This window comes from Gorilla gorilla, chromosome 19 (assembly GCF_029281585.2).
Source record: "Gorilla gorilla gorilla isolate KB3781 chromosome 19, NHGRI_mGorGor1-v2.1_pri, whole genome shotgun sequence".
In the NCBI taxonomy this organism is placed as follows: domain Eukaryota; kingdom Metazoa; phylum Chordata; class Mammalia; order Primates; family Hominidae; genus Gorilla; species Gorilla gorilla.
The window spans coordinates 38,255,613-38,276,334 of record NC_073243.2 but is presented as its reverse complement, the minus strand read 5'-3'; the positions used below and the strand labels follow the sequence as shown (position 1 = coordinate 38,276,334).

The 20,722-nt window shown below is 46.4% G+C and overlaps 1 protein-coding gene across 1 annotated transcript in view; it reads right to left on the bottom strand.

Annotated features, from left to right (window-relative positions):
- FOXD1 (forkhead box D1) overlaps positions 1-17,996 on the bottom strand; it is a 41,809-nt gene extending 23,813 nt beyond the window's left edge. Inside the window, exon 1 of the mRNA XM_055367022.2 lies at positions 16,147-17,996. Within this exon, the coding sequence (XP_055222997.1) occupies positions 16,178-17,587 (1,410 nt within the window). The 5' untranslated portion in view covers positions 17,588-17,996 and the 3' untranslated portion in view covers positions 16,147-16,177. The remainder of the gene's footprint in view (positions 1-16,146) is intronic.
- Positions 17,997-20,722: the final 2,726 nt, after the last annotated feature.

Below are 20,722 nucleotides of genomic sequence, written 5' to 3'. Positions count from 1 at the left end.
TAGGATACATGTGTGCAAAAGCGGTAAACCACTAATAATATTTATAACTCCACAATTCCTAGTGGAAATACAATAATAAAGCAATAAAACATTCGAGGAAAGGAACAAGTACCATGGTTAAAACGTTGGCATCAGGGCTTGAAACTTGTCTGAAACCCAGTCACTCATGATTTGGAATGTTTACAGTAGGAATTTAGATTGTTTTATGTCATGGTCCACTTACAGATCTGCAGGCCAGATCTCATGGGCGGGATCTGTATTAAACCTGTGCCATATTCCTATTGAGCACAAAGACTGAACATGCTCTTCATCATTAGAGACTTTTTGCTACTTAATTGGTGGTAGTACTGGCTGAGTCACCCTTAAGCTTTGGTAGAGGGTAAAGGGAGTTAATTATGTGTAGTTTTTAAAAATTTCACTTGCATGGCCGGGCACAGTGGCTCACGCCTGCAATCCCAGCACTTTGGGAGGCTGAGGTGGGCAGATCACGAGGTCAGGAGTTCGTTCGAGACCAGCCTGGCCAACATAGTGAAGCCCCATCTGTACTAAAAATACAAAAAATTAGCCAGGCGTCATGGCAGGTGCCTGTAATTCCAGCTACTCGGGAGGCTGAGGCAGGATGGAGGCGGAGGTTGCAGTGAGCCGAGATCACACCATCGTACTCCAGCCTGGGCAACAAGAGTGAAACTCTGTCTCAAAAATAAAAAATAAAAAAATTCACTTGCAGTAGTTCAAAATTATAAAATAGTTAAGATAATGTATATTGCTTTGTCTTAGAAAAAGATTAATAAATGCTATCTTTTAAACATTTGATACCTTGTTTAATATACTACTTCTAAAATAAGCCATATATATATTCAAGAACCATCTTTAAAGCATGACTAAAAAGTGATGCAATTTTTTTTTACCCTTCATCAAACTTACAGGAATGTTCTCCTCTAAGCAATCACCCTGGGAACACACCAATATCAATGATACTGCCATTCCTGAAGACATCTTGAGAACTCTCCTTTTGTAACCAGTTTACAAGACACACAAGATGATAAATCTTCAAGGATATGTTAGTTTTTGTTTGTTTGTTTGTTTTTACTAAATTTGTTCATCCACTTTATTCAACATATTTGACTCAGTGACATTTGGCCATTTGCAAAATTAAATCTACCTTCAAAGAATGAAGTTTTTCAAATGAATGGGCAATTTTTTTTTTTTTTTTTTTTTACATTTCAAAAAGTTTTCATGATGGGGCTTATTGACAGAAAATGCAATTGAAAATTATCAGTCTTTTAAACATTGTTTATAAAGTACCTGTTGCAAGGACAGAGCTAGATAATTACCCTTATTAATTATTGAAAAAGACAATGAAAGCACTTGCCATCAGTGGAGTTTTATTAATGACACAGAAACTGAAGGATCCTTTACCTTTTTTTAACTATTTTTTAAAATAATTATAGACTCATAGGATGTTGCAAAAATAGAGTTCCATACACTCTTCACCCGGCTTTCTCTAGTGGCGACATGTAATTGCAATACAATATCAAAACTAGGAAACAGGCATTATATAACACTGTTTTTTGTGTGCATGTGTGTGTATTTTTTGTTTGTCTTTGTTTTTGTTTTTGTTTGAGACAGTCTCCCTCTGTTGTTCAGGCTGGAGTGCACTGGCGTGATCTCAGCTCACTGCAACCTCCCCCTCCCAGGTTCAAGCAATTTTCCTGCCTCAGCCTCCTGAGTAGCTGGGATTACAGATGCCCACCACCATGCCCGGCTAATTCTTGTAATTTTAGTAGAGACAGGGGCTTCACCATTTTGACCAGGTTGGTCTTGAACTCCTGGCCTCAAGCGATCCACTGGCCTCAGCCTCCCAAAGTGCTGGAATTACAGGCATGAGCTACCGTGTCTTACAGGCATAAGCTACCATGTCCGGCTCAGAAATTGACATTGTATGTCACTGTTTTTTCCCCCCGCCCCCGAGACGGAGTCTTGCTCTGTTGCCCAGGATGGAGTGCAGTGGTGTGATCTCGGCTCACTGCAAGCTCCGCCTCCCGGGTTCATGCCATTCTCCTGCCTCAGCCTCCCGAGTAGCTGGGACTACAGGCGCCCGCCACCACGCCCGGCTAATTTTTGTATTTTTATTTTTAGTAGAGACGGGGTTTCACCGTGTTAGCCAGGATGGTCTCGATCTCCTGACCTTGTGATCCGCCCACCTCAGCCTCCCAAAGTGCTAGGATTACAGGTGTGAGCCACCGCGCCCCGCCGTATTTTCACTGTTAAGTACACTACAGGCCTTACTCAGTTTTTGCCAAGTTTTACATGCATTCATGTGTGTACTGTTCTATGTAGTTTTATCCCATGTGGAATTCAAGTAAGCACCATAACAAGGTAGAGAACTCTTCCATCAATACAAAGGAACTCATTCCTGGTCCCCTCTTACATTCGGACCCCCACCCCTTCCCTGTCCTGTGTAGGCCACCAATCTGTTCTCATATGTACAGTTTTGTCATTTTGAGAATGTTACATAAATGGAAATATGCAGTATGTAACAATTTGAGGTGGACTTTTCCCTATATTGCCCTTGAGATTCTATTTGTTGTGCACATCAGTAGTTTATTTCTTTTTATTCCTAAGTAGTATTCCTTTGTATGAATATCCCAGAGTTTCACCACTGAAGGACATATGGGTTGTCTTTTTTCTTTCTTTCTTCTTATTGTTACAAATAAAGCTACTATGAACATTCATGTACAGGTTTTTCCGCAAACATAAATTTTCATTTCCCTGGGATTAATGCCCTAGGACATAGTGGCTGGGCTGAATGGTAAGTGCATATTTAATTTTGTAAGTAACTGACAAACTATTTTCCAGAGTGACTGTGCCACTTTACATTCACATCAATAATGTAGGAGAGATCCAGGTTTTTTGCATCCTTGCTAGCATTTGGTATTATTGCTATTTTAGCTATTCTAATAGGTCAGTAGTTCTAATTATTTTTGGAAATTGCTGATTCAATGTATTTGGTCTTATGATAATTCAATAGAGATGGATTTTTGCCTTCACATTGTCTTCCTGGGTATGAACTTCAAGCCTTATTTTATATTGATTTTTAGCTTTAAAATTATAAAAAGATGTGTTCATCACTTCGTTTACCGATGTCCAGCATAAGGGACCAAAACTCACTTCAGGCTCTTCCACCCGCCCTTATAATTTCTCCCACGTCATAAACATGCCTTTGTCTAAAAATATTGTCCTTCCTGGAAAAAAAAAAAGTCCTATTGGCTGCCTTCTGTTTCTGTTGAGGGAAGGAGGACTAATGTTGGGCTGCACTGGTTGCCTCTGGTTGGTCACTCGCAGCATAAATTCTACTGTGAATTCTGGCTTTGTGGCTGGCTTTTGTGGGTGGATTTCTGGGGATGCTAGGAGTGAACAGGACAATCATAATTCTGCAGGTTTGCTCTGTTCAAAGTTAATAGGTCTGTATGGTGACCCATAGATAAGACAAAGTAGAGACTGCTATGTTAGTTGCAAAATGATCACTTTACTTCAAACAGAATTCAAAGTGCCCTTGAGAGGCTGTTGCATTAAGTACTTGCACGGCTGAGGTGGAACACACAGGATACAATTTACTTTCCCCCTCAAGTTCATGCCATTCTTTGTGAAGAGGCCCAAAGTGCTTACTACTAGTCTTAGGGAATGAAACGGCAAGGAGGAAAAGAATCCAATTACAAAACAGCTTGTGGCTTCTGCTCCACTTACATTTACCCACAACTGCATCTTGAAAAAGATGTAACTAGCAGTTACTATGTGTAAATCATTTCATTTACTTATAATCATAAAATTACCTCTGTTAGTTGATAATGAAATGTTGGGGTTTGAGGAGGGTCATATGTTTTAATTTCAGGTTAAGATAAAGCTTTCCAGCATTTGCTTCCCATTCTTTATCTATCTAAATTGACTTATCATTTATATTATTCTATAAATAGGAGTTTGAACAGATGAATATCACAAACATACTGATGAGTAAAAAAAAAAAGTCAATCAAGAGACTCCATACATATTGTATAATTTCATTTATATGAAGTTCAAAAACATGTAAAACTAACCTGTGGTGAGAGAAATGAGAACAGTGGTTGGAAGTGGAATGACATTTATTGGATACAGGCACAGAGGAGTTTTCTGGGGTGTTTAAAATACTCTGTACCTCTGGTGGCTACAAAGGTGCATATATATGGACAATTCACCAAGATGTACACTAGGAGTTGGATACTTTATTGTATCTATGTTATTCTTTAATTAAAAGTTAAGCTAACAACTGAAATGAAAAAAATAAGAGGTTTGGTGATAACATCACAGGCAGAATCGATTTTGGTTTTTCCTCTCAAAGTTTCCAGGAATTTTTACATCTTACACATTGTCATTTTCTCCAATGCAAATGAACTGCTTTTCTCACCTCTTTCCTCTTCTCTGCCCCTCCCAGTTTCTAAACTAGTTAGATTTATGGTGCAATGTCATGCATACTGTAACTGTGAAATTAAAATATTGTGAATCAGAGTGTGGAAGCAATAAAACCCTATTAAGATCAGTTTAGGCCTTTAAAAATTCCATGATTCCTTTCACTCACATGACATCTTTCATTCCTTTTTTTGAAGTTTGGATCCAAGGAATTTTGCATGCTGCGGGTTGACATTTAGTTAATAGCATCTTTTGCTGAGGTTCTATTTTCTAAATTAACAAGATCAAGTACAGTGACCTGATGATATTTCTTTGTACATCTGGCTCTTTTCCAAAAAGAAGGATTAAGGGGATGGGGGGGGTGAAGAGAGAGAGAGAGAGAGGAGATCAAACCCCTTTTGGTCACCTTTATTTTAGGGCAAAGTTTGTTTCAAATTTTTGTAAAAATATTAGATAACTTCTCATCAACAAAATGAACAAACAACGCCCTCCCCACACAAAATCTGTAGTTGGAATATGTCTACTATTTCTCTTTTGCTTCCCTGTTATCCTGTGTCTGCAGTTCTTTCCAATGAGCCATGAAAAAGACAAAGAAAAAATACATCTACATATAAACTATGGGGACAGAATCAACAGCTTGCCTAAGGAACTGAACCAAGTCAGGTTTAACTTCTTAAGACAGATTTGGAGATGGACTTAAGAGGGAAGGAAGAAGACTGAGGAGTATAGTAAGAATCTGTCTGTCTAGTCACACAGTAGGTGCTCCACACGCATTTCTTAAAAAAAAACTGGTAACAAAAAATACACATTATTACGCATTTATGCTGTAGGAACTCCTACAGCATAATGTTTGGCCAAGATAGTGACTTCAGGATGGCACCCGACCCACTTTCCTCTCATTCCCAAATGCTTACTTGGAAATTCCATGTTGCTAAAAGTGAGGACGGGGCGAGGGAGGAGCTGGTAAGTATGTGAGAAATACGGAAGACAGATGGAGAGGAAAATGTGTAGCCTACCGAATGCAAAAGGATGCTTTCCAAGACAGAAGCAGGGAACTAGGCGCCTTTTTTCCACTCCGCTGCCCCCAACGTCTGGGCTGTGCGTTGTAACGCAGTTGGCGGGGCCTTCAGCTTGGGATGAGGGCGAAGGGGCTCGGGATGGGTGGGAAAGCAAGGACCGGGCAACAGGTGGGGAGGTGGAGGACTTTTGTCTCGGGGAAGGAAATCGGCTGTGCTGAAAGGGCGGAAAGCAGTAGCGCACAGAAGTAGTGTCTGCGGGGTCCCGGGCGCTCTCGCCTTCGCCCTGGGCTCCTCTAATTAGAGAGGGGATGCAGGGTGGCATTAGTTCCCAAACGTTTTAATCGAGCCTCTTTTCAATGGCCAGGGATAAATGTAGCCACTGTTACTCTGTGCTGAATGGGTCGCAAAGGCCCCCGCCCGGCCCCCAGCGAGGCCATTCAGGCGTCTTTTCACAACCCCTAAGCGGTTCAGTCCCTGGGCCTAGCGACACTCCAGAGCGCTCCTAATTAGTCTAATTAGAAAGGTGGATTGATAGATGGAAAGAAGACAGAGTTGGGTTAGGAAGATGCTCAATGCTGCCAATCTCGGCTGGGTTGCCGCTTATTCTCTGCGTAAAGAAAAGGCCGCAAAGAAGGAAGTTAGAGCCGAAGCCCGCGCTGGGGCTGGGCTCTGGCCGGATCGCAGGCTGGGCGGTCTTTGACCCCCCGCGCCTCCCGCCCACAGCCGGAGCCCGGCAGCTGGAAGCACCCGCTACCCCGAGGAGCGTCTCCAGGCCGCGGTCTCCGGCCTTCGCCGAGCGAGGCGGGCGGGAAGGTAGGGCCGCGGTGGAGCGGGCACGGCCTCCCGCCCCAGCCCGGAGCCTCTCCGCCCCGCCGGGCCCCGCGGCCGCCCCTTCCTCACCCGGAAAATCGTGGGGAGGCGCGGCGTAGCGGCCGGACCCCTGGCCTCCGCGTCGGGCTGCGCCACGTGGCAGTTCCCAGCGCCCTCCCGTCCCGGCCTCGCGTGCTGTCGGGGGAGCGCCTCCTCCCACTCAGGCCGAAACCCCAGGAAGGAAATCACTCTGGGCTGGGGACGCGGCCTTTCTGCTCGCGGCTGTTGGGTGATGTGCCCGAGGTTTCTCTGCCCTTCTCCGGGCGCAGGCCGTTCACTCGCGCCGCCGCTCCTGAGGGTCGCTGGGCGCAGAACCGCCTTGGCCGCGGCCCGGCCTCAGGCGCGGCCTCGCGCATTCCTGCGCTCGCCGCAGCCGGCGGGAGGCGGGGAAGGGAACAGCCCGGGTGGCTTGGAGAACACTGAACCTTTAATTGGGCTATAAATCAGACAGGGGAGTGCGGTGGAGTTTATGCAGGTGTAAAAACAGAGGGGAAAGCCCGGGCCGAGCAGCCAAAGCGCCCGGGCAGGTCAGAACCTCCAGCAAACTAACATCTTGATAAGTCCGCTGACAACAAAATAAACAGTGGAGAGGGCTGGGGGGCGGGGGGCGCCGTGGCCCGTGGCTGGCTCGCAGCAGCTCGGCGGCCTTCTGCGAGGGGAAGGCGGGCCGCTCTCGGCTTTGTGCTTGGGGCTTTAGGAGGGGGGCGGTTGGAGGAGAGAGAGAAGCCGAATTATCTCCCTTTCCGCGTTTCATTCCCGTGGATGGAGGGCCCCGGGAGCGTTTGACGATGGCAGTTTGGGGCGTGCGCGCTGCCTCGTCGGTCCCTACGACGTCAGGCTCCGGAGCTGCCCGGGCCCCGGGCGAGCGGGCAGCGGCCCCCGCGTCCCTCCCGGACACAGCGCCACCGAGAGGCCGAGCCTCCCGCTCCCGTTGCCATTTCAAGGGCTGACGCCTGGAAAACACCGCCAGGCCCCTGGCCGAAGGAGGTAACTAACCGAGTCGAAACGGCGGTCAGAAATTAATTCAGTGCCCTGCTCAGGAGCAAAACCGTCAAAACCCCATCGAGATGTTGGCGCAAGCGGATTCACACACAAAGGAAAACAATAAAAGTCTCGTTAGATCATTTTTCTGGACATTGTTTAAGGTCTGAAAGGGACCAAATCGTTTCAAAATGTTGCCAGTAAAAATTATCCTATGTGGAATGCAACTAATCCTTTTAGGTTCCTGTCAACTGTTTCCACAAAAGGAATCCGATTTTTCAAATCAAAGATCCAAAAGTCTTTGGGGAGAGATTTATTACATGCCAGAGCTTTAGTTACAGAATAGAGTTACAGTAACAACCCGCACCCACCAACTCCCTAAAATAAGGGATCCTATCCTACATAACTCTAAAGACCTGTGGGATATAGTTTGCTGGAGTCCTGCTATCTATGCAGATAGGGAGGGAGGCCAGGAAGGGGGGAGGAAGGCAAAGAAATAGTAAATTCCTTAAATAGAAAAACAGAGCACAGAATGCCTCAACATTTTATTTTTCTCCTCTGTACTCCCAGTTACTTCTGCAGACAAAAAAACAAAAACAAAAAAAAAACACCAAGACCCAAACTTGGTGATTTGGAAGCAGTTCCTTAGCAATGACAACTTAAAGGTGAAATAAATGCTTGAATTAAATGCAGAAAAACTCTTGGGTGCTTATGCACCACCCCCAGTGGTCCAAAACCTGGATTTGCTGTCTGCATTTTGAAGATGCCACTACAACTTCAGCAAGTGGGAAAGTATTTATTTAAAAGTTTAGCAAGGAAAATATACCTGGTTTAATTTTAATTTTTTTTATTTGTAATAAAATGTTTAAGCCTGCAAAAAGAAAAAAAGTGCCCTAGGGTTTTTGTTGTTTTTGTTTTACTGGGTCTCTGTATTTAACTCTCCACAAACCCATGTGAGCCTAAACTCATTCGGAATAGGTGACTGTCTCTGTTCACAATGATATCTGAGGGCCTGATCACAAACCATCACCCTCCTCCTTTTCAGCTCTTCACAGAAAACTGGCAGCTAGGGATAGGATTCAATCTATTAGTAAAAAGCTGTAAACACTTGGGAAGAAATTCAAATTCACAGTGCCTGGAAACTTCTGGCACTGAGTTGCCTCCATACCACATAGGCAAAGGTGCTCAGGCATTTTAGTCATTTTGTGAGTAAATTGGCAACACGAGAAAGATATTGTCAAGAAGCTATTATTAGTTTCATTTAGACACTAGGGAGATTTTTGGTAATGAAAAGAAATCGTTTTAATGGAGACATTTTAAAAATATATCTTGCTAACCTTCCCTCCACCCCATTGTTTCCTGCTAAAATGGCTTGCTCTTGTTGTTCCATAGCGAGTGCTTATTGGTGGCAGGAATTCTTTAATTTGTTTCTTATATTTAAAGCAGGAGTAAAGGGATTTGCAATATAGCAGGTGCTCAGTAAATAGTGCAGACTAATCCCACTTTTCAAAGCTTAGAGGTTAAAGAGATGATCAGTAGATAAGTAGAGGAAAGAAATAGAGCAAGAGACTAGAAGAGCGGATTTAAAACACCAGTGGTTTGTTTATTTTAGAAAGGGAAAGTTATCTGTCCAAATACACATCTGGCTGAAGTAAGAGAAAACACATGCCATCTCTTTTATCCTCATTATATCTAGAAGAACTAATTTATTTCATAGCTAGGAATGGAAATTTTGAAGATAAACTTTTATATATGGCCAAAAATTTCTCTTAACTAATTTAGGGATTTAAGTATATGCCAAAATTTATAAGTTTTTCCTTTTCTTTTTTTCCTTGAAAAATAAGGATGTGGAAAGAAGCCACAAAGGGATCATAATTCTTACACATTATACAGGTTTTAAGTTTTCCAAAGCATTTTCACATAAATTGTATTATTTGAGTCTCACAACCTCTCCTACCCCACAAGAAAAATGCAAATAATTATGAAAACTGATCTAATGTTTAATTTCAAACTATTCTTTCTTCTCTTGCAGTCTTTGGAGATTTTTTTTTCTTTTGGCTTGTGATTTTTTTTTCTTCATAGTCCATCATCTAACAGAACAAAATTTTGCACAGTTTCATACATATATGAAACTCTCTGCATAAGAATAAGCAAAAATAGAGAACCAGTTATTTTTCCTTCATAATAACCCTTTCTTATAGACCTTTCCAAAAATGTGTTGCTTCCTTTTGCTGCTGAAAAGATGTCTTCCAGCTATTTTAACAGGAATTCCTAGACAAGTAAGCAAAGACACTTCTGCCTTTTGCCATAATTAATCTCTGCCCTCCCCCTCTTTGCCAGGCTATTATTGATGAGTAATTGCAATAAGAATCCTTGGTCTGTGCCTGACTCCCTCTGGGACAGGGAGATCCAGGCAAGGCTGCAGGGCCTTAAATTCAGCCTGTACCCACCCACCTCCACCCCACACCTGTTCCTCTCCTGGTGCTCAGTGGACTGGTGGGGCCCAGGTTTTTGTTGTTTTTTTAAACTCTAGAATTAAAAAGAAAAAAGTTTCTGGTTTTTAAAACAACATATTTTCTCCAGGAAATCAATGTTCTCTTGCATTAAGCACTGTCCCTTGGAAAGATTGCCATACACACTCTCCTTTGCTCTCTGCAGCTTACAGGCACAATCCCTGCACTGACTCTGGTATGGATGTCTTCAAACTGAACAAAGCAGTGGCCCCAGCCCATGCTTGAGGAGGCTAGGCTACAACAAGGCTTCTGGGTGGCAATGGGCAATGGTAAGCTTGCAGGTAGTCTAGAATTCCCCCACAAGCATTTTAGGAGACCTCTGGCAAGGCAGGTGGATTAATTGTATAGGGGCGGAGGACTGGCCCAAGCCACATCATATACAGCTGTTCAAAGAAAACAAAATATCTTCAAGAGTATGCTGGGAGAAGGGGCATATCCTCAGAAAAAATTTTCATTTTCTCATTAAGTGTTAAACCAGTTGATCTGACTCCTTATGTATTCTTACCTTTTCCACACAGGGAGGATGTGTCCCTAAGGCTGGTTGTAAGACCCGCTTAGCAGTTCAGCAAAAAGTTCTAAACTAGAGGATCTTGACCATTAAAAACCAGCAAAAGAAGCTGAGGAAATGGGTAAATGGTACAAAATAAGCTGCGTGTGTGTGTGTGTGTGTGTATGTGAGTGTGTGTGATAAAGAATACTGTTGATGCCAAAAAATGGGGGGGCGGGAGGGATGCCAGGAAAGTATCATGTGTATCATGTAGAGCTACGTGGAGGAAGCTAATGCCTCTTAAAATAATTAGCTATCAATTCCAAATGAATCTGAGATGAGTTGCTAGAGTATCTCTCAGAAGACCTGGGTGGAAGTGGTAGGGAGGAGGGTGTGGCAACAATGCCAAAAAAAAAAAAAAAAGAAATGTGTAAGAAATACATGACTCTTCTACACAGTGACCTCTAAGGAAACTTCCCTACCACAGTTGTCATTTAATAAATCACAATGATGGCAACAAAGTAGCAGTGTGATGTAACAAAAATAAGATGGGTTTTAAATGCTGAAGTCCCAGTAGCTGTGACCTTGGGCAAGTCATTTAATCTCTTTTGAGCCTTGATATCTCTATTTGTAAAATAAGGTCAATAATAATTCTTGTCCTCACTATTTCACAGTGCAGTTGAGAGAATTATTAGTGAGAGTCCTTTTACAAAGTCAATCTGTGGTGATGATAGTGACTGAATAGACAGGAAAGGGGTTCTGGGACACTGATAACATCTGCTTCTTGCTCTGATGCTAGTTATGTAATACATATGTGGCCACTGCGAGAAGTTGTTAGGATTTGTGCACTTTTCCAAACATACGCTTCCCTAAAACTTTTACTTTTAAAAGACAGAGTAGCACAAAATAGTTTTTTCAAGGTGGTACGCTCATGATAATAGCGACCAGAAAAACTCTAAATGTAAGTCATCAGAAGCTCATCACTGTTATCTTCGTTTCTCCTCCTAGCCACCCTATATGGAGGCTTGGGAATCAAAGGAGATCTATGAGAATCATCAGTTGTTTTCTCTGTGTGTGCTTTGCATCTTACTGACTAGTATTTTACTAGAGGAAAGAAGCTGGAGGAATGAACCAGGAAGTTTCCTACATGCCAGAGGGGTCAACACTAACAAGAAAGAAGCCCAAGCTGTTCACATCAAGGGAAAGATGTGATTAGAGAGATGCGACATGCAAAGAAAATATCTGAAAAGTGAATTCAGTTGGGAAAGTATAAGCCCTAAAGAGCCCTGAGCAGCTGGTCATGATCAGATTCTCCATCTTTCTGTCAAATGTAATTGTATCCAAGTTGGCAGGGTATTTATTGCTAAAGTCGAAGGGCCAGATTTTACACTAAACATATTTACACATTTACATTCGTTGCCCTATAAACACACCACGTTTCACTGGCCATGACATCAAACACATTTACCAACAAAAAGCATATGTCTAATTACAAAATCATAGAGGAGGCAAGTGGCAGCTGATGGGCAATGAGCATGCATGCCTGTGTATGTATATGTGTCACCCAGCTGCACCACCAGGAAACCGGCAGAGATGAGAATGAACGCAGACAATGCTAGGCCCACTTCACTTGTCCTCTGCTCTCCAGGCCTGTCCTCATCTGGTTTAGTTCTAAAGGGGGTGATGGACCCCTGGCATTTCAATTAGATGCATGGTTTCCCCCCTGGAAGAGCCCTGAGAGACTAGGGCAGTTCCTGGGCAGATTTCTGATTTGGATTGGGTTTGATGCTGATATGACCTTTAAATTGCCCCCAAAATGTCTCTTCTCAGTCAGTAATAAAAATAGGTGTGAGCAGAATGTGTAGCCAGCAGAGAATTTTAAAATTATAACTAGAGTCCTTGAATCCTGGCTTTGGGTAGTAAGATCAGATCCCTATCCATCAATAGCAGTTGTAATAACACCGTTAGCCACTCCAAGCTTGGTCCTCAATCAAACAAGGAAATCAGAGCCACTGGGGCTAGAGAGAGAAAAACACAACAGGCACAGCCTCAACCACTGGCCTCAGACGGCCTTTAATAAATGACACAGGCTGGTATTCCATCAAAATAATCACTTTCCATCAGAATAACCACCTCCCCCAACTCTCTCAGTGGACAGGCTACAGGAAGAAATGGTAGGTTTATAAAAAAGAAAAAACTGTGAAGGGCAGAAAAGCCTTTTCCTGAGATGAATGCTTACTACATTCACTGCAAGAATTTTGATAATAAATATATCCAGAATTCCAGTTCCATCAACAGAAAGTTTGGCCAAGAAAGAGCTGCCAAGTAGGGGCCAGACAAGTTGAGATGTGTAAACATACAGATGCTTCAGGGAGTGAAAAGTAAGAAGCGTCTTCACAATTTTTTTCCTTCATCTCCCCAGTTCCTTTTTTTCTTTTTTTAAGGGGAAGGGAAGTGGCCCTTAAATAAATGCATGGAATAGGATGGACAGGAAACACGTTGTTGAGAAGATGCACTAGCTTCTTATTTTAAAGAAATAAAATAATTACCCAATAAAGAAAAGAGAAATCAACCAAGGAACGATCTAAGGTCATGACACCATGTGTGGTACAAGGAGCAATTCAACCCATAAGGGCTTCATTACCCCCGCAATAGATAACATTTGGCTAAACCTAGCTGCAGATTAAATCTCCGCGCACAACAGAGCCCTGAATGGAGAGGCTCCTTTTTGTGTGGTCCTTCTCCGGGAGCTGCCTGAACCATTAGCCCCAATATATCCCTCTCCCTATTAACTGCAATTCCCTCCCGACTGAGCTTCGGTCATTTGTCTCGAGGCTCTACGGGGGCGTTTGATGAGCAGAGAAACAAGGAGAAGGGGAGAAAAGCGTCGGGTTAATGAGTTGTAGCAAATCCACACTTTGTAGTTGGGAGGAGGAGAGCTGGTGGCCAATGTTTGTCCAACTGGTTTATTTTTCGAGACCCAGCCTATTGAGGAAGGCTTGTTCAAGCAGGCTTCGTTCCTACAAACACACAAACATCCTTCTGTTTGCCTACAAAGAAAAGGGGACCAGCGCTGGATTTGCATGCGAATGAGGAGCCCCAGGAGGAGACGTCCTTGCCCATCAAAGGCCGCGGTAGCCTGGCGGCCCCGCAGCCTTTGTTCCAGCACCTGCTCGCCTGCACCGCCTGACGGGGCGCGCCCCGCGCTCCTGGCTCGCCCATCCAGGGTCCACGGCTCACTCGTCCCTCGCCTGCCCCGCGGCCCACACCTCTCGCAGCTCATACCTCACCCGCCCCGCGGCCCTGCTTCCCCCAGTCTCATCCTCCCGGGAGCAGGCCCGCAGGGTCTGCAAGGCCAAGAACGGAACCCCAAACGCAGAGGGTGGGGAGGTGAGCGGCAGGACGCAAAACTCGGAATCGAGGCGGCTTGGGTTTACACGTTCCTTTAGCTCTGGGCTCACGCTGCTCTCCACCTGTTTAAAAACAGGCTTGCGGTCTCCAGTGGGCGCGCGTGAAGCGGGATCCCAACCCCGGGCCCCGGAGCGAGGCCTGGATCGCCCTATGCCTTCTTGCCATTCTCTTAAATGCACTGACACCCCTGGAGGTGGGACCGGTCCTGGCACTTTTGAAGACGTGGGAATATGAACGAGAGACAAGATTAACCAGAATTCCCCGATTTCAGGACATCCACGCATCGCGCAAAAATTAAAAATACACACGGTTTTGTTCTTGGCTCTCTTCGTAATTATTTTCAGATCTAAATTTCAGATGCGTGCGTTACAGAAGGCTACCAGGCGCGCCAGCAGTGTCTGTGCCGTTTGGATTCCGCCTGCCAACCCCTCTCCACCCGGGGCGGCGCGTGGAGTCCGGACGTTCTCGGGTTCAATGACTCCTCTCTCTTAGCCGGGCTAGAGTAAAAGTAACTTTTGTATATAAGACTTTGGTCTAACAGTATTTCAATTTGTATCTATAGATTTAGTGGTAAGTTTGAGAGTGAGAGGGTTTAACCTCCTTCAAACATTTAACAAGGGTTGCGGGGACGGGGAAGAACTTCATTTGAGCCCGTGAGAGTCCGTTTTCTCCCTAAAAAGAGACAGGCGTCATGAATAAGTATCATTGCAACATATTGACCCTATAATGCAGATTTCATTAACTTGGTAAGTTAAATCTGCGAATCTTCAGATATATACCTGTCCAGACATTTTAAAGAAATTGAATAAAGACTTAATCTCTGCTGCAAACACTAATGTTAGACATTTAAATTATGTGTTACATATGCCTAAGTTTTATTTGGAGCGCACAACATTGTAGTAATCAAAACTAGTGCCTCACTTTTTTTCAAAGAACTAGAAATTTCATGTAATAATTAAAAGACATTAAAAATTGAAAAAGATAAACCTAAATCACCTAAATTCAATAAATTAGTTCAATGAACACCTGATACATTTTCATTTTTTATTCTTTAAAGCATCCCAAAGTTGAAGGTTTATCTTAAATACCCTAAATTATTCACTTAAGCTAGAATTTCAATAAATTGGCCTTTTAAGAGAAAAACCTCTTTATACAATTACTCGCATTCCTTCCATCTGCAACATAGTAGCTCTAAATACTGGTACTTTTAAATATATTTCATATATGCAAATATGTCCTTATTCACGGCTTTGAAGCTCCTTAACTGATTATGATCTCTACTAATTTTTCCTATTAGAATTTTAAAACTAGACTGCCTCTTTGTTTCACTTCCATTACAATATATTATGTTGAGAGTTTCTGCAGATATAATATTGTCGTGAACTGAGTGGAAATTAAATGAGGAAGGAAGCTCAAAAATGAAATGCAAAGTTCCTATAAAATTATCTTTGGGTACCTGTGGCTTTAATTTTAACATACTTCAATGCGCTTTAAAATGGCATAGAGTCAGATCTGAAAATGTATACCAAAGTAACTTATTTTATTTGTAGTCATTTAAAAATAATTTCTGATCTCCTACCATGGTTTTCACTTAGGAAGTTCAAGTGAAAAATCATGGCATGATGCTGTTGTTAAATTCTCTCTGAAAGTATTTAAGTCTGTTCTATATTGAGTTCCTGCTTACCCCACATAGAAACTTTTTTTAAGTAGAAAAGAAAAACTAAGAAGGGGACAACTGAAGCCAATCATTTTGGTGAATTTTCTTTGAAAATTAAGCATTTTTATTTCTGAAAAAGTGTAAAAATCTTACATTTAGAATAGTACAATAATAATTGCCAGTAAAATTTACAATACTCCTTGTAAAGAATACGCAGTAAGTACAAAAAAATCCGCACGTCTGTTATGATACAAAACACAGGTTGAAATAAATGATAATTTTGACTTTTTTTCTTGTGTAAACATGTTAACCATTTTTCCTTTTTATGAAAAAGTACACCAGACAAGTGTCCTCAAATAAGAATTGCTTCGCTGGCATTCTTCAAGACCTTTACTATTTTTGTATTATTCTTTTGAACATTATTTTTTAACGCCTGGACCTGAGAATCTCTACACTTCAAAAAGGCTTAGTTGTTTTTCATCTGCCAAACGTCAAGGGAGCCTCTAGTGCCTGGACAGGGTGGACTCCCTTCCCCGGCACCCTCTTCCTCCCTACCCCAGGTCGGGGATTGGGGGGCTGTAGCATAGGTCGGCTTTGCATAAATAGAGGGACCCGCAGAGCCAAAAAGCGCGCCCTGGCTGTTGACAGTTTTGTCCGAGAATTCGCAGCGGCGAAAATGGGCGCGCGAGGTCGAGAGGGGCCGCGCCTGGAGGAGCGAACAAAACACCGAACCACCAAGACGAGAAAAGGAGCCGGGATTCCTACCTTCTTCCTCGAGCGCGCTAACATAGCGTTATTAACAATTGGAAATCCTAGCAGTAAAGTTCTCGACACTGGACAGGGCAGTCCCTTGGTGCAGAGTCCCCAAGGCGGCGGACGAGGAGACTGAGGAGGCGGCGGCGGCCGCAGCGGCCACGAGGGATCGGGTGAGCGCGGCCGCCGGGCCCACAGCCGCCTGCGCCGCGCAGCCTCCTCCGCTGGATCCGGGAGCTGGCGGCGCCGCCACCGGCGAGGGCGAGGGCGAGGCCTGAGCGGCGGCGGCGGCCTGCGCGGCGGCGGCGGCAGCGGCGGCCGGGCCCAAGCTGCCCCCGATGATGCTCTCGATGGAGAAGGGCGAGCGCGCCAGCGCTGAGGCGCCCGGGCCGCCCGCCTTGGCCGCGGAGGCCGGCAGGGGGCCGGGCAGGGCAGCGCCGAGCGGGTGCGGCCGGTAGCCGAAGGCGGTCCGGGCCAGCTCGGCGGCCGCGCCGTGCGGTGGCGGGGGCGGCGGGGGCGAGTGCGGGTGGAAGGCGGCGGCGGCGGCGGCGGCCGCTGCGGCGGCGAAGAGGGCCGAGGGCGGCGCGTAAGGCGGCAGCTGCAGGCCGTAGCCGCAGCCGTAGGGGCCGTAGCCGTAGGCATGCGGGGGCGGCGGGGGCGCGGGCGGGAAGAGCGCGGCGGCGGCTGACGGGTCGCCCGCGCCCCCTGCGGCTCCCGCGCCGCGCAGCAGCAGAGACTCGGCGGCCGCGGCGTTGGGTGGGAGCAGTGGCTGCCGCTTGAAGCGCTTCCTCCGGCGCAGGAAGCTGCCGTTGTCGAACATGTCGGCGGACTCCGGGTCCAGCGTCCAGTAGTTGCCCTTGCCCGGGTTGCCGGGCTCGCGGGGGATCTTGACGAAGCAGTCGTTGAGCGAGAGGTTGTGGCGGATGCTGTTCTGCCAGGCGGGGAACTTCTCCCGGTAGTAGGGGAAGCGACCGCTGATGAACTCACAGATCTCGCTCAACGTCAGCCGCTTCTTGGGGCTCTGCAGGATGGCCATAGTGATGAGCGCGATATACGAGTAGGGCGGCTTCACCAGCGGGTTCTTGGCGCCGCTACCCGCGCTCCCGCCGCCGCCGCTGCCGCCGCCGCCCGCGCCGCCGCCGCCGCCGCCCCCACCGGCTCCTGCCCCCGCCGCCGGGGCCGGGCCCGGGGGCGCCGGGGAGCCCCCAGCAGGCGGGGCCAGCAGGATGTCATCGTCGTCCTCCTCCTCCTCCAGGTCCTCCAGCTCGTCCTCCCCAGCGTACGAGCGCCGCCGCCGCCGCTGCGCGGGGACAGCCAGCCGGGGCCCGCCACCGCCGCCCTCGTCGTCGTCCTCCTCTTCCTCGTCTTCTTCGTCCTCGCCCTCCCCCACCACGTCGATGTCTGTTTCCTCGGCGAGGCCAGAGGCATCGGACATCTCAGTGCTCAGGGTCATAGCTGTGGCGCGGCGGCGGGGCGGCGCATGAGGGCGCCGGGCGCCGGGCTCCCTCTGCGCCCCAGCCCGGGTCCCGGGCGGCAGGCCCGGCCGGGGGGCGCCACGCTGGGGGCGCTGCGACTGCGGCTGCCGGAGCTGCGCCGGGGCTGCCGGGTGGCGGCGGAGTCTCGCGCGCCGACTTTGTAACTCCTGCGCCGCCGCGGTAGCCGCGCGGATGCTGCGCTCCCTGGGCTCCGCTCGCGCCCGGCCCGGGCGGAGGACTTGACCTTCTCCTCTCGGAGCAGCTTTTGCCCCGTCGGTTGAGGAGGGGGTGGCCGGGCCCGGGCGGGCGAATCAGAACGCCAGGCGCCCAGGAACGTGCGGGACGGGTGAGAGTCTAAGAACAGAGCTCGGCGAGGCCAGGGCTGAGTCCAGGAGAGGGCGGACCTTCCTCGGCTTATAGCAGAAGGGGGCCTGTCACATGGTGTGCACGTCAGAGCGCTGCCGAGGGAAGGAAAGCAAGCCTAGGAAATCAGCGCTTCTCGGGAGAGAAAATTCACCCATAGGAGGGAGGCAGCAGCTGAGAAGAGTGGGGAGGAGAGGGGACCTCAGTATTTCTTGCCAAAGAGGCTGATGCCCGAATTACGCGGCTGTCTGCACCGAGGGCCGCTGCACGAGTTAGACTTCCCAGCCTCCTTAATTAGTCCTCCACCCTAACCTCAGAAGCACACCCGCGACACTCTGGTTTGACCCCTCGACAGCCTGTAGGAGCCTTCCAGCCGGGGGATAACCACCCCATCCTCTGAGGTGGCCCCTGGGGGACGCTCTGGGGTCGGTTGGGGGTGTCCAGCCCCTCCAGATCGGGCGAGCGGCCGCCCATTGGATCTGATGCGAAGCCCCCCAATTTAAGCACGATAATAATTGTTTATTGACCCTTTAACCCATTCTCTTCCGTTTTACTCCAAAGACGTTTGTTTTCCGCCATCTGTTAATAAAAATGCTGTGAGACTGGCGTTTTACTCACTTCTCTGCGATTGAATGCCCTAGAGACTTGACAGTTAAACTAAGCCACTCTAATGAGACGATCTGACAAATGTCATGGGAATAAAGAACGTAATAATTGAATTCGGAGAAGAAATTGAAAATTTTAGTGAAAACCCAAATACACGCACAAAAAATTGCACCTAGAAACTACTAAAAAGTTCGACCAGCCTGGCCAACATGGTGAAACCCCGTCTCTACTAAAAATAGAAAAAATTAGTAGGCGGCGCCTGTAATCCCAGCTACTCGGGAGGCCGAGGCAGGAGAATCGCTTGGACCCGGGATGCGGAGGTTGTAGTGAGCCGAGATCGAGATCGTGCCACTGCACTCCAGCCTGGGCAACAAGAGCGAAACTCCGCCTCAAAAAACAAACAAACAAACAAACAAAAAACCAGAAGTTCGTTCATAATGGGGCTATATAGTTCTCAGTAGGAGGAACATTCTAGTCAGCACTTTTCATAGTAATCTCAAAATACTTAAATTACATAACATACACATATTTCTACTGAGGCTTATTAATAGAAACTATAATGATAGATGACTTTAAGATAAACTTTTTAAAAATGTGTTTTTGGAAAATCCTTAAATATTGTTAATCCTTTCTGGTGAGATGAAAAATTTTTTTATGAGATTAAAGTTCCGCTCAATTCAGTTTTCTTTTCGGGTGACAAGATAGTGGAAATAATTAAGATATGATGCTCTTTTAAATATACCTATCTTTATCACCAACTCAAACGAGCTATTTTGGCTAGTGGAAAAATCCTAATAGTTTGTTGAATTCACATTCACTTATTTGTGCATTTCCTAAAATGCTTCTATTTCAAAGAGGGGAGCTTGTCCCAAAAGTTTAACTTTCTGATTGAAATGACCCCTTGACAAGAACTAAGAATCAAAATTCAATGGCGTTCTGTAGGAACAGCCATCAGCTGCCCTTGTGTATATCATTTTATCGACCAAGTACTTTTCACATTCTGAAACGTGTCATTACTACCGCTGTCAATCACAGAGCCTCAAAAATAAACTGTTTCCCCATCTAAAGACCTCTATTAACATCGAGTTTTTGTTGCTGAGGACTGCTACCACCAGTTACTCTTACAAGTGACCCATAAAGGCTATCATAGGTCTTTGAACAATCTATGAGAAAGCCTCGACGTTCTAAATAAATTATTTTTCATTAACTCTTGTTTGATATATGGGTGAACAATTTAATTACTGTAATAGGCTGAGCATTAACCTGAGCCAACATTAATCAGCACTATTAATCAGGCATCACATTGCTTTGTTGATGCAGCCAGGAGTCCTTACCAAGGAGTTCACTTTTACATTGGAAAGTTTAAGTTTTATAAGTACTCAGTCGATATCTAAATAAACACCATGACTTTCACAGCACTGAGGGTTGGTGTGTGGCGAAGTTATTCAAAGATGAAACAGAGAGGAAGAATTTGTTCGCAGACCATTAATTACTTTAGATGACCGGTTACAGCCATCATTCCGTTCATGGCGCGGCAGATAGACTGCGTTCGTTTGTAACTTTGTCCGCAAGTTCTTCCCCCAAAGGGTTAAGAGGCTCTTCCCTGGAAACGTTTGCAGAACGTGGCGAATTATCTCCTGGCCACTCCGGGGAAAGTTTTAGGACTTACTGAAGGTCAGAGTGGAAGATCAGCCCAGAGGGACCGCTGCAGAGACGGAGAAGTGTCATTAAGATTTAGGCGAGCTTTACTGAAGCCCCACATGTGGATGTGACCACTCGTTTTGTTTGCTTAGTTAAGCTACATGTTTGTATGCAACCTTTAGCTCCGCAGTCGCGAAATTCCCCGAGCGCGGAAACCCAAGCGATTCACGTCTTGCGCGACCCCCTTGTCTCCCCCGTCGTCCCCTACCCCGGGCCTCATTCTCTACAGCGCTCCCAGCTTTCGGCCCCAGCTGGTAACTCTCCCCCGGCTCCCCGCCCCCAAGCTGGTACAAGGGACCAAAACCTTTCCCAGAGGCGAGCCGGGGAAGCGACGCGAAGACCCCCGTCCCGCGCAACCCGCTCGCGTGGACGCGGAAAGTGGCGGGCGGCGGGTCCCGGTGGTGCCTGCATAGGGCAGAGTTGCCCCCTGGCGGCGGTGCGAC